Raw genomic sequence first — 14,255 nt, 5'->3', positions numbered from 1 at the left:
TCTGCCATACATTCAATTCTTCATATGATCATTTGGAACCAGGACTCTTTCTTTCTAGCAGGCTTCATTATATCCAGTCATCAATAATGAAACAAATATAGGTATCTGTAATCACTGCTCCTGGTAAATATAGCATAGGATGGAGATCCTAGCTGTTGGAAAAGGGTAAGAAAAATATATTAAAATCGGAATAAGAAGAAAAAAAATTCATCTTCCACAGACACTGTGATATTACCCTTCTAGATAATCCTGAATGACCTACACAGAAACTGCTATAACTAATGACCAAATTTATCAAGGATACTAAATACAACACCATAAATAAAATTCATTTTTGTATACAAGCATTATTTACTTATTCATTATGTGCTATGTTTTGAAAAAGTTAATATAAAAATCTGTCTACCAAGTAGATTTAATGCTGAAAGTACAAATGGCTTCTGACCTACATAGTTGTCCCTATGAGAGACTGTATCTGCAGGAGTTTCCAATTATAATGAGCAACACCACAGTTCCTAGGACAATTCCCAGTAGCTCAGCCAGTGTCTTAGAATTGAGATATACCTGATTCTTAATTCTCCATTTTACACACTGTGAACATATATATACACATATACATATGGGAAATCAATTCCCCTTGTGATTATAGTAAAAAGAGACATAAGAAATCTCTCTGCTTCTACTGAGACAGTAACAGCTGAGTCTTCTTCCACTTCAGAATATATTGCGCACTCACAAAATGCACTCAAACCCAGAAGAGAATGTTCCCTCCCTGACTCATCTACCAAGGTTTCAACATTGGTCATACATTTTCCATGCAGGTCTAAAAGCACCACATAGACATGAAAGCGACTTAATTCATGGATACATTCTCAGTTTCTTGAGGAATTCAACCAGTTTTCAAGGTAAGAGGATTTCTGAATTGGGGTTGCATTCTTCTTAATGAAGGATGAATGCAGGTTATGGCAGCTGCCAAAGGAGAATGAATGTAAGTTTCAGGTAGGACTATATCCTGACTCAAAAAAACCACCAATATTTCCCACTAATGTGCCTCTGCATATTAGCTTCTGTGTTTCATTTTTTATTTTAGATGAAACATTCATATTTCAACTGCCAAAACATAGCTCTTATGCAGAACATTTTAAAGAGAAGCACGTCTTCAGTCCCATTGGCTGTGAAAGCTAAAAGCAACACTTCTGAGAGACAATAATTTATTAATAAGATGGTAGAAAGAAAAGAACTCTGACAGCCATATTCCATACTTTTCTCTAGTTTCTTTTCCTTTCTTTAAAGAAAATGCATCTATTTGACACTGTATTCATGAAATTTCAATTATTTCTCAATTCAACAAATTTGAGTACCTCTCAAATTTGTGCACTTACTCCACATCATTTGTTTCCATATTTTCTTGGAGCCCTCTAGTTGTACATAATGGTGAAATTCATTGTTACATATTTGCACATGCACACAACATACTACTGTATTTAGGCCAACATAATTCCCCATATTTCTCCTCTCTTTTCCCTCTTCCTATCTCCTAACCCCTTTCCTCTACTCTACTGATCTGATTTCCATTTTCATGAGATCCACCCCACACCTTCCTTTTCCTTTTTCTCTCTGGCTTCCATATAGCAGAGAAAACACTGGACCCTTGACTTTCTCAGTTTGGCTTATTTAACTTAATAGAGGTCTCAAGTTCCATCCATTTTCCTGCAATTTATGTCAATTGCAGGAAATTCAGAAATATCAGGAATTGCAGGAATTTTAATTTCACACTTTTTAAAGTTCTCCTGGGGATGCCTATTGGAATACCAGGTGAATCTCCAAGATATCCAGGAGGTTTTATAAATTTCAACATTGAAATTAATCAATTAATCAAAAGGTCTATCTTTGCTTCCATAACCTCTTCTGTAGGAGTAGCCCTAGAACCACAATACTTGTTTATTTTGTTGTTATTATTGTTGTTTTTAATAGGCACACCTTGAGCAATATAGCCAACTACATAATTGTGCATCTTATGTGTTCCTCCTATGTTCACAACTTTGATCATGTTTACTCACAGCATACTATCAAATCAAATGTTCTCCCCTTAATACTCACTTTATGTAAACACTTATTCTCCTAAAGCCTCTTTTTCTGTGGAATTAAAAAAAATGTATTGAAAATCTACTTTACACCGGAAAAGCATTGCTATGGAGATTGCATAGCTTGAGAAATATTTGTTCTATGAGTCTTGGAAGATGTGATGTGGGTAGAAATTAAAGCACTGTATAATAAAGGAATATTGACTGATTTAGTTTAAGCTGAAGCATCTTTTTCTCATTGAACTAGATCTAGAGTCCAGAAGACTAGATGCTAATATTGGAAAAACATTGGCTGCTTTTTACTATTACAATGATTCTTCATTACCTATTTACTTTGTCACTAATCAAATAGGTCATGGAGTGATGATGTTAGGAAGGGCATTTGTTTCTATGTTTTATTTTCAAGATCAGTCCATCATTTTGATTAAAGGTAGATATTAGTAGATGGTAAAATATATATTTCTGTAGTGAAGTTTTTTGAAGACAGAGGAGAGGAATTTTGTAGTACAAGTAAATTGGAATCAACTTCAGCAAGTCTATTAGGTAAAACATTAACTTTGAAAGGTTAGCATGACAGAACAACCGATGACTATAAATATTTCAGGTTAGTACAGGCATCTCTGACTATGGTGAACACCTGGACCCCAGAAAATATGTAATCAATCCTTGACCATCCATTTGTTCAGTTAGTAGCCAAATTCAACCTGGAGAATGGACGACATGATAACAAAAGAAACTGCACAAGCCAGTTGATGTTGTCAACATCTAATGCTTAAGGCATGGACTCTAAGAGAGTATATACCACATGTAAAACCTATGAGAGCAATAAGGTCATCTATCCCCAAGAAAGATGAATTAGCCATTTTACGGGACAAAGCCCTGCTAGTCAGTGACATGCTGAAATTTTTTCTTCTGTTTACACAGGGAATTCTGTGAATGCTCTACTCTAAACTTCCCCAAAGTCATTATGTCACTCCTAAATGTCACCAGCTTGACTCCAGCTTCATTCATTTTAAATGGCATCCCTGGTCTGGAAGAGGTGCATTTGTGGATCTCCTTCCCCCTGTGTGCCATGTACAGCATTGCCCTTACAGGGAACTTTGGCCTTATGTACCTCATCTACTCTGAAGAGGCCTTGCACAGACCTATGTACATCTTCTTAGCCCTTCTTTCCTTCACAGATGTGCTCATGTGCACCAGCACCCTTCCCAACACTCTCTGCATACTGTGGTTCAACCTCAAGGAGATTGATTTTAAGGCCTGCCTGGCCCAGATGTTCTTTGTGCACACCTTCACAGGAATGGAGTCTGGGGTCCTCATGCTCATGGCACTGGACCGCTACGTGGCCATCTGCTATCCCCTGCGCTATGCTACCATCCTCACCAATGTGGTGATTGCTAAAGCTGGGCTGCTCACTTTTCTTAGGGGCGTGATGCTTGTTATTCCTTTCTCTTTCCTCACCAAGCGCCTGCCATACTGCAGGGGCAATATCATCCCCCATACCTACTGTGACCACATGTCTGTCGCAAAGATCTCCTGTGGGAATGTCCAGGTCAATGCCATCTATGGTTTGATGGTTGCCCTTCTGATTGGGGGCTTTGACATCTTGTGCATCACAGTCTCCTACACCATGATCCTTCGGGCGGTTGTGAGTCTGTCCTCAGCAGATGCTCGGCAGAAAGCCTTCAGCACCTGCACTGCCCACATCTGTGCCATCGTCATCACTTATGTCCCAGCCTTCTTCACCTTCTTCACACACCGCTTTGGGGGACACACCATTCCTCCCCACATACACATCATTATGGCTAATCTCTATCTACTCATGCCTCCCACCATGAACCCAATTGTGTATGGTGTGAAAACCAAGCAGATTCGAGACAGTGTCATTAGGTTCTGGTTTAAGCGAAAGGATACTTTGTCTCAGAACAACGTCAAATAGACACTTTTGAATGTAAGAGTTCCCTTACCCAGGTTGAGATCACCAACCCAACAGGAAACTCTCCAAAGGAAACCTAGTATGTGTCCACAGGGAACACCTATCTGCAACTCAAAGTCTTCTTCGTCTTTTGAATGGCTAAGTCTCTGTTCATGTAGGTAAAGTTCCTCTGTGTGAAATTCAAAGCCTCTTTAATGTAGAAGATTTCCATTTTCACAGCATTTAGTTTTACTAGACAGGAATCTCTCCCCTGAATGGCAATGTTCATACACTGAGACAGAGTGGTTGGATCACTAGGGGTGGATTTGAATGTCTTGAAGATTTTAAATCCCTCACAATAAACAACTTATGTTCATTAGTATCTGTATCTGATTTACCTTTCTCAGCATTTTCCTGCCCAAATCACTTGGAGTTAATTCTTATTTCCTGGGTCATTATTTTCTGATATCTTGTTCTGGATGGTAGGTACAGGGTTTATCAACTTGGTGGCATTTCATGAAACTGTTACCTACGATGTGTGCTCTTTTTTGCATGCATGCTATATTTCAGAAAAACATTTATTTGAAATAACATCTTTTGAGAATCATACTTGGACCCTATAAACTGTAAAATATTTTTTTCTTGTCTCCTGTGCTTCTGTATATGACTTAGAATGAATATACACTTTATTTATTCATGAATATGTTAAATTTGGTATGTTATGTGTGCATGTTTATACAAATTATGATCAAATAACATGGACAATACCATAGTAAAAAAAATGATCAAAACCTTCATTTATTTCTTTTATAGAAATAACCTTTTAAAACTGTTGTGGTATTCACATATATATTTTTGTTGTTCTTTCTGGTGATTATTTCTTTACTCTAAGTTATGTTTGAACTTTAATTATATTACAAACTATTCTGTCATACACAATGAGAATTCTTTTTTGTACCAGTGCTTGACACCAAGGGTGCTTAACCACTGAGCCACCTACCCAGCCCCCCCCCCTTTTTTTTAAATTTGAGACAGGGTCCCACCAAGTTGCTTAGGGCCTCAGTAAATTGCTGAGGCTAGTGTTGAACTTGTGATCCTCCAGCCTCAGCCTCCCAAGCCAGTAGAATTAAAAGTATGAACCACTATGCCCAGACACAATGAGAACTAACTCAATTACTATATCAGTCACTCTTTCTCTCAAAATATTATATATTTTATATAAATATACATATATATTGTATAATACCACACACATGAAAAATATGCATGGGTCCTGTCCTCCTTTTCCCACTAATTTAAACCTCTATGTGAATCAATTTTATCTTTAGTTTCTTCTTTAAATTATTACCATTTTATTCAATTCTGGATTTGTTTGTAATTTGATTGTAATGATTAAACTTAATAAATAGTATTTTGTGTACTATAGCTACATGCATATTAATATGAGTATTGAGTGTGAATGTTGATCACTTTGTAGCCAAATCAAGATTATAGTTCCTTCTCTTTTGTTCTAATAGCATCATCCTTATTACTCATGAAGAACCTGCATCTATAGTTTTCAGTAGTATCTGAAAATATATTACACAGATTTAACAAGGACAAGGTATATGGAAAAGAAACACTAGAAGGCAAATGTCTGACTTTTAGAACTGTAATTAAAATAGAAAGTTGTTAAATCAAAGGAACAAATTTATCCAAGCCACTCTAAATTACTTTTGTATTTTTAGTTGAAAAAAATTTATTTCTTTCCTTCAGTTATTTGGAAATATATGATACATTATGTTAACTATAGCCCCCACTCCTGTACAAAAGAAGATCAGGTATTATTCCTCCTACCTGTGACCTTGCATTCACTGACCTACCTCATCTCCTTCCCACAACCCAGTGTCTGGTAACCACTATTTTGTTCTCAACTTTGGTAAGATAATGTTCTGTATAAATCTACCTCATGTGGTACCTGCATAAATCTACCTCATGTGGTACCTGTGTCTCTCTGCCTGATTTATTTCACTTCACATAATATACTCCAGATTCATTCATATTGCCCAAAATGATAGGGTGCCTTCTCCTTTTTTGGCTAAATAGTATTGCATGTGTGTGTATATACTGTGTTTTCTTTATGCATTCATTTGTTGATGAACAATTAGGTTGATCCCACACCTTGGCTTTTGTGAAATGTAGTGTGCAGATGCTTCTTCAACAGGCAAATCTCATTTCATTTGAATATATACATGGTAATGGGATTGCTCAATCATATGACAAATCTGTTTTTAATTTTTTGAGAACTAATGCACTGTTTTTCATAATGACCATAACACACCATAAAGTATTTCCTATAACTGAATTCAGAATTGGTGGTTTAAGAAATACCAATAAATGATAAAATACCTAAAAAAGTGTTTATATAAGATAAACTTGGACACATCTTTGTGAGAATATATGATGTACTCTCAGCAAATTTCAACATAAAATGTATTATTGCTAAACACAGTCATTGTGCTATATATTAGTCTTCCTCAGCTTGTCCGATAGCTGCACACTTGCATTTGTGGACCAGCATCTCCCTATATTTCTCTTGTACACCTGACTGTTCTATTTTCTGTTTCTATAAGTTAAGTTTATTTCATATAGCACAATTTCTTCAAGGTCGCTCCATTTAGTCATAAATGTAAGGTTTCCTTATTTTTAACTTTTTAAAAGTTGGCACATAAAATTATACAGTTACAGGTTTATAGATAATGTTTCAATATACACATCATATAATGTTGGAATCATGGTGAACCCATCTCCACAAACATCATTTCTTTCTGGTGAAAACATTCAAAATTCTTTCTTCTAGTTTTTAAAGAAGTACAGACCCTGATTATCTATAACCATCCTATTGTGCATTTGAATACCAGAACTTACTCTACTAATGAGAACTCTAGCTTAGCACCTACCTCTCTTTTGTAAGTTTTGTTCTGTTTAGTTTTTTAAAAAGATCTAATGAACTCTCAATTCCAACTGTGGACACGAGGTTCCCACCTACATCAGTGGATCGCCTGCTCACCAGACTTCCCATTACCTAATATTTATGCTTAGAGAAAACCAGCTACTAGTGTAGAACCTCACAAAAGGAAGTGACAGAACAACTTGACATTGCTTCAAAGGGTACAGAGTTTGAGTGCAAATTTTCTAGAGGAAATTTGATATGTAAGTGATTTAAAAGTGTATATATTTGAATTAATACCTATTCATTTCCACAAATTTCTTAATAGCATCAACCATGATATGTGGATGATCACCATAAACATATTGAAAATGAATTCAACGTTTTTAATTAGAGAAATATTTAAAGGCAGATGGATAGCCATAAAATACACTATTGTGTTAACTTTGAGACACATTGTAAAGTTATTGATGAATGTTTATGATATATTTTTAAATGAGAAGCAAAGAGTGGTAAATAACCTGTGAATTATGATCATGATTTTCAGAAAAAAATAGTGCATTTGTGGATACAAATACCCAAAAATCTATGAGTAGGTATTTCTGAGAGAAATATGTTACTTTAAAATGTCTTCATTGTTACTATTTTCTTTTTTCTTAATTAATAAGCATTTACTATTTTGGAATTTTCAATAGCAAATAAAAATTCATGAAATCTCACATAAATGTCAATCTTTTAATTTATTTTTAATTGTGTTAGACAAGAATTTTCAACTTGTAGTCCTCATTGTGGGATACCTGTGTCAGGGAGTGACCTTCTGGGCTGTTTTCCTCTGGGGTCCACCTATGTCTAAGGAATTAGTCCCCCAGTAACATGTGAAACTTTGTTTCATGCTTTCCCTTAGGGACTCTGTGCTCTATGGGGCTCTTAAGCCTGTTTTACATTAAGTCTCAGGACTTCTGATGACAGAAGAGATTGTGTTGGTTTCCTGTGGGATCTCCACTGGCCTAAACACTTACGCTCCAGGGTATAAGATGAAGCCATATTGTGGACACCATGTACTATCCCTGACCTGAACACCTCTCATGCTTCTTATCTGCAGCCATATTGTGGGTAAGGGATGATTTCTGCCTTCCAGGAGTTCATAGGTTCATAATATAGCAAAGCCTAGCATTGTTTCATTCTGTCTGTGTCATCAGAGGCACAAAGCTACTGCTCTACAAAGGATGTTGTTGCTGATTTATTTTGCTGAAAAAAAGTTAAGATATGTTTATTCCACACTCAGAACAGTACTTGTATAGGATGTATGTTGTTGGTGGGCAAAGGTTCGGGTCAGATGCCCTTAAAATCTCCAATGGAGTTAGAGAACACTTCTACACACACACACACACACACACACACACACACACACACACACATATTAATATTAAGCAGACTTTTATTGTTTATACCAGCACAATCACAATAACTAAACTGGGGAACCAACCTAGGTGGCTTTCAATAGATGTATGTGAAAGATATTGGAGATATATATATATATATATACACACACACATACACAATGGAAGTTATTTATTTTTAAAAATATATGCTGTCATGTGAAGGATTAGAAACAATCCTAAGATCCTTGAAACCAGGAAAAGATAAATAGGTACAATTTTTTCCCCACTAAATCTGTAGCCCACTCTTCCCCACCTTTCCCTTTCCTGAATTCAGTCACAAAACTTGCACTCAGTCAATACAACCCCAATTTATTGAGAATTCTTTTTAATCCAGTACTGTCCTCATTCAAAGTAGGTAACAAATTTGGACAATACACTAAAACAACTTACAGGTCAACACAGGGAAAGGACAAAGCTAAATTGTTTCAGTATAGGTCTACAGGTTATCATCAAAATGAAAAAAAAAATGGAGAGAATGTAGGGGTGGCAAAGAAGAAGTAAGGGGAATTTCAAACAATAAACCTGTTTTGGTTTGGTTTGGAAGAGACTTGGAAGTTCTTGCTACACCACTATTCAGTATAGAGGCACAAAATTCTGAATCTCTAAGCAGGCTATTCAATATACTTCCTTTGTCAGATAAAGAGCATTAGCAATATTGAATTGATAGACTCATTATAAGAATGTAATTAAATTCACAGATTAACCTCAATAGTAATCACATAAATATGTTAAATATATAAATATAGATAATCAAATAGAACAGTTGCTGTTTTATCCATTGGCATAAGGATAATTATTTGAGTTGTAATGCAAATTTCGTATTTATGCATTCAGTGAACATAAAAACTCCTGAGTAGAGATGAAGAAAGTCCTCTGCCAAGTGCCCAAGTATATATTCCCTGCAACATACAATGGATGTTCAATGGATTTTTTAAAAAAATTAACAAGTAGAATTCATTGAATTTAATTTAGAGTTCATACACTACAGACATCCAGGTTCAGTGATATCACGTTGTGTCACTAAAAGCTTGGATTGGACATTTCAGTATAAATGTATCAGAACAATGACCTCAGTGAACAAAAAAGAGTATTGAAGAATCTAGAGATCTTTTTTTTCTGAATCCAGTTTATTTCTCACTTTCCTACCCAGGGGACTGGGGAAGTAAATTTTGAAATGCTGATAAGATTTCATTCTGTGTCCTAGTGACTACACCTCAGATACAGAACGCAGATCTGGACCATCACTAGAGAAACTAGCATGAAAGTGAAAAGGAGTTTTCTGGAAACTAGAATCAGGTGATAATCCAAAGGAGCCTGCTCTCTTTTTTAGCAGCCAGAGGAGACCATAGGTGCTATATCCATTTTCTGTCAAATGGCTGCTCAGTGCAAGATGTGAAAACAGCAGATGCAGCAGGATGGCATCCACTGCCTGCTTTCCACCTGGATGAGGTAATGGATCTTGCCTTCAAGAAAAGACTGATCATGCTAATTCTACAGCATTTAATCTCTATTCATTTTTGGTTGATCTTTTCCCTGTGGTGGGAGAAAATGGTCTAATTTCCTTCTGCATGTTGATATACAGTTTTTCCAACACTCTTTATTAAAAAGACATGTATTTCCCCACAATATGTTATTGGCCCCTTTTTACAAAGGTACCAATACTTTTCCAAATATTATTTAGCTTTAAATATGTAGATTTATTTCTGCCCTCTGTGGGCCTCCCACCATTCCATAGGTTTAGGTGTCTTTCTCTGTCGGTACCTGCTGTTTGTGTTGCTATATTTAGTATATTTAGAAGTCATGCAGTGTGATGCCTCAAGCTTTATTCCTTTTGCTCAGGATTTCTTTGGCTATTTAGAATCTTTTATGGTTTTCTATGATTTGGGGGACTCTTTTCTATTTCTATGAAGGATGCTATTCCTATTTTTGTAGGGATTGCGCTGAATTTGTAGACTGCTTAACAATATTAATTCTTTTAATACGCCAAAAAATTATGTTTTCATTAATTTGTAGACACAGACTCTCTGATTTCTTTTATCAACGTTTCATATTTTTTCTTGCACAGATCTTTCACCTCCTTGGTCAAGTTTATACACACACACACACACACAAACACACACACCCTGCTTGGTTGCTTGTAAATAAGATTATTTTCTACATTTCTTTTTCAGATAGTTCACTGCCCATATATACATATGCAAATATGCTGATGATTAATGTACGTTGGTTTTATGTTCTGCAACTTTACTGCATCCGTTGATTGTAGGTTTTGGTGGTGTGTTTAGTGTTTTCTAATATATAGAATTATGTCATCTCCAGACAGGACCGATTTCACTTCTCCTTTCCAATTTGATTCCTTTTACTTTTTCATTATGCCTATTTGCTCTGTCTATGACCTCCAGTACTATGTTAAGTAGAAGAGGGAATGTCAAATTTTATCAAATGCTTTTTCTACATCTATTGAAATTATTATAGAATTTCACCCTTAATTGTGTTAATATGATATATTGCATTTATTGACTAGCTTAAGACATTGAATATACCTTTTTATTCCTAGGATGAATACCACTTGATCATGGTGAGTGACCATTTTAATGTGCTGTTGAATATAATTTGCTAGTAATTCATAATATTTTCTTAAAATCCTTTGTATTTATGTAGTGCCAATCATAGTGTCCTATATGTTGAGGTAACCTGAATAGAGTACCAATTGGGACACTGGATTATAAGGAAATAACACTAAGATGAGGTTATGAATATCAGAGATCATAAAGTTTATAGAGTTCAGTTTTGATAATGTGGTGAATAATGACACAATTATCCAAAAAGCCTCAGGGATAAAGTCGGTTTTTGACATGGGTACATTTTGCATTGATGAGTTTAATTTTTGACATGGTAAATTTAACGTTTTCATGGAAATTTAAAGTGGTAATATCCAGCATGCAATCAGAAAGTCACAACAATTATGACTTGGCTTACTCATAAATTTAGATATTTGAAAATTATCTTCACCATAGGCAGAAAACAGGAAGAGTCCAGAGTATATGTTTCTTAAAAATTGCATTTAGAAAAGAGATTGAAAAGAAATAGATTATCTCATGGGGAGATCCCAAAGTATTTGACAAAAGGAGATTTCTTTTCTTTCTTTTTTTTTTTTTTGATACTGGGGTTTCAACTCAAGAGTGCTTAACCACTGAGCCACATACCCAGCCCTTTTTATTATTTACTTTGAAACAGAGTCCAACTGAGTTGCTTTGGGTCTTGCTAAGTTGCTGAGGTTTCTGCCTTGGACTCCAGGTTCTCTAGGATTACAGGCATATGCCACCACACCCAGCACAAAAAGATTTTTTATCTTTCCTTTTTTGGGAAAATAAATTAGATTGATATCCATAGCATTATCCTTGTACTTCATATTCATATAACAACTACAATTGCATTTCAAAGGATTCCTATGATCAATCCATGAGAATGCTAACCTGAGATAAACGAAACTTCTGCTTACTCTTCAGAACTCTCTAAGGTAAGCACCATTACTCTTAAATTATAGATGAACAACAGAAGTTGTAAGAATGAAGTAAATGTCATCAAGATACACCTGGGTTTAGAAAGAACTAAAATGCAAATAAAGTGTATTTGATTGAAATAACCATAATCTTTCCATGAAAATTTTCCACATAAAATTATTTTAATAAAAAATTTCACTATTATTCTTTACCTGTGTACCCTTGCTATCATAGGACACATGTTCTGTCAAGTGTTGGAATCACATATAAATACTATTTCTGCTCCTGAATCTAAATGTGTGACAGTCAACATTATCCTATATTTGTTACCCAGTTTCTACTTCTATTTTGTAAAAGCAATTGCAATTCTCTATGTATGGTTTGACATTACTATCAGACTGTTTATAAATCTTGTTGAATAATACCAGGATTTTAATACTATTCAATAAATTAAGTAATTTCAAAGTTATCATTATTCAAAATGTTTGGCAATATTTATTAATATAACTTTCTTACAGCTTTGAGTTTGCATTTTAAAAGATATAAATCAAATTTCTATTTCTTAATTCCTTTTCCTCAGGACAGAGACTTCTGCAAAAATCAAGTTCCTCTCCTGAATTAGTTATGTTCAATTCCAATAATTCATATGTGGCCCCTCAATCTTTTATTCTTAATGGTATTCCTGGTCTGGAAAGATTCCATGTATGGATCTCTCTTCCACTATTCACAATGTACATTATGTCCCTTGTGGGTAACCTTGGTCTTGTGTACCTCATTTATCATGAGGAGGCCTTACACCGCCCCATGTATTGCTTTCTGGCCATGCTTTCCCTCATTGACCTCCTCACCTGCACCACCACTGTACCCAATGCACTCTGCATCTTCTGGTTTGATCTCAAGAAAATTAACTTCAAAGCTTGCTTAGTCCAGATGTTCTTTGTCCACGGGTTCACAGGTGTGGAATCTGGAGTGCTCATGCTCATGGCTCTGGACCGCTATGTGGCCATTTGCTACCCATTGCGTTATGCCACCATACTCACTAACCCTATCATTGCAAAAGCTGGGCTTGCCACCTTCCTGAGAGGTATGCTGTTGATGATTCCATTTCCATTCTTGGTCAAGCGTTTGCCTTTCTGCCAGGACAATATCATTTCCCACACATACTGTGACCACATGTCTGTGGTAAAGCTATCCTGTGCCAGCATCAAGGTCAATGTCATCTATGGTCTGATGGTTGCACTTCTGATTGGAGTGTTTGACATTTGTTGCATATCTGTGTCTTACACTATGATCCTCCAGGCAGTGGTCAGCCTCTCATCATCGGATGCTCGGCAAAAAGCCTTCAGCACATGCACTGCACATATATCTGCCATCATCATCACCTATGTGCCAGCATTCTTCACGTTCTTTACCCACCGTTTTGGGGGCCACACCATTCCTCCTTCTCTCCATATCATTGTGGCTAATCTTTATCTCCTTCTTCCTCCGACACTGAACCCCATTGTTTATGGGGTAAAGACAAAACAGATCCGAGACAGTGTCATAAAGTTCTTCCAGGGACAAAAAAATTGCAAGTTGATTCAAGAAAACTGAAATTAAATAGAATAATAATGAATAAAAGTGTAACAAAGAGAAAACTCAGGTGTCTGTCTGACATTCTCCATTAATTCTCCAAGAATGGGTTTCTTGAAATTCTATTGAGGAAATTCATAGCTAATTCTGGATTCATTTCTCAATGTCTTTCCTGTCTTTACCTTTCATCAGCAGTTTTTTGGATTAATACATTTTTAATTGATTCAGTTGTGATATGTGTATATATATATACACATATCACAGAAATATAGTTTCTCTCACAGAAATTGATATATACACATATCACAGAAATATAGTTTCTCTCACAGAAATTGAGAGTAAAATGTTGGTTTCTATCACCAATGTTAATCAAGTCATTGGTATGAGATTGTAAAAACTTACCTCTAATTCATCCATTTAAGATATTAACCATTAGTAGTCCCTAAATATCTTATTTGTTTTGGCAACTCTTCCTAATAGATATGAAATAAGGATCTGAGGCTGTAGCTCAGTGGCAGAGCAATAGTTTAGCACATGTGAGGTGCTGGGTTCAATCAACACTACATAATAACACATACATAAAATATAGATATCTGTTCATATACAACTAAGAAAACTTTAAAAGGGAAATTAAATGGCTTTTCAGGAAATAGTTTAGCCAAAATTCAGTGTGTAAAATAATGTTAGCGAACATATTTTTCTCTGAGTATCCAATTCTAAAGATATCCAATATCACCACAGTCCATACAATGGACATGCAAGTCTTATTTACCTGAAAGCTTAGATACTCCAAGAGTCATAGTGGAGTAG

The 14,255-nt window shown here is 35.5% G+C and overlaps 2 protein-coding genes across 2 annotated transcripts; both read left to right on the top strand.

Moving 5' to 3' along the window:
- Positions 1-3,051: 3,051 nt before the first annotated feature.
- On the top strand, positions 3,052-4,023 carry Or52n1 (olfactory receptor family 52 subfamily N member 1). The gene has a single exon (XM_005342758.2). The coding sequence runs from the start codon at positions 3,052-3,054 to the stop codon at positions 4,021-4,023; it is 972 nt and encodes a 323-aa protein (XP_005342815.2).
- An 8,474-nt stretch (positions 4,024-12,497) lies between these two features.
- Positions 12,498-13,466, top strand: LOC101955277 (olfactory receptor 52N5). The gene has a single exon (XM_005342340.2). The coding sequence runs from the start codon at positions 12,498-12,500 to the stop codon at positions 13,464-13,466; it is 969 nt and encodes a 322-aa protein (XP_005342397.1).
- The last annotated feature ends 789 nt before the right edge of the window (positions 13,467-14,255 follow it).

The sequence above is a fragment of the Ictidomys tridecemlineatus genome, chromosome 4 (assembly GCF_052094955.1).
Source record: "Ictidomys tridecemlineatus isolate mIctTri1 chromosome 4, mIctTri1.hap1, whole genome shotgun sequence".
NCBI lineage: Eukaryota > Metazoa > Chordata > Mammalia > Rodentia > Sciuridae > Ictidomys > Ictidomys tridecemlineatus.
This window is presented reverse-complemented; position numbering and strand designations above follow the sequence as displayed.

What these genes read in the sequence shown, in the direction of transcription:
- LOC101955277 (XM_005342340.2), top strand. Translation starts at nt 12,498, where the DNA reads ATGTTCAATTCCAATAATTCATATGTGGCCCCTCAATCTTTTATTCTT.
- Or52n1 (XM_005342758.2), top strand. Translation starts at nt 3,052, where the DNA reads ATGTCACTCCTAAATGTCACCAGCTTGACTCCAGCTTCATTCATTTTA.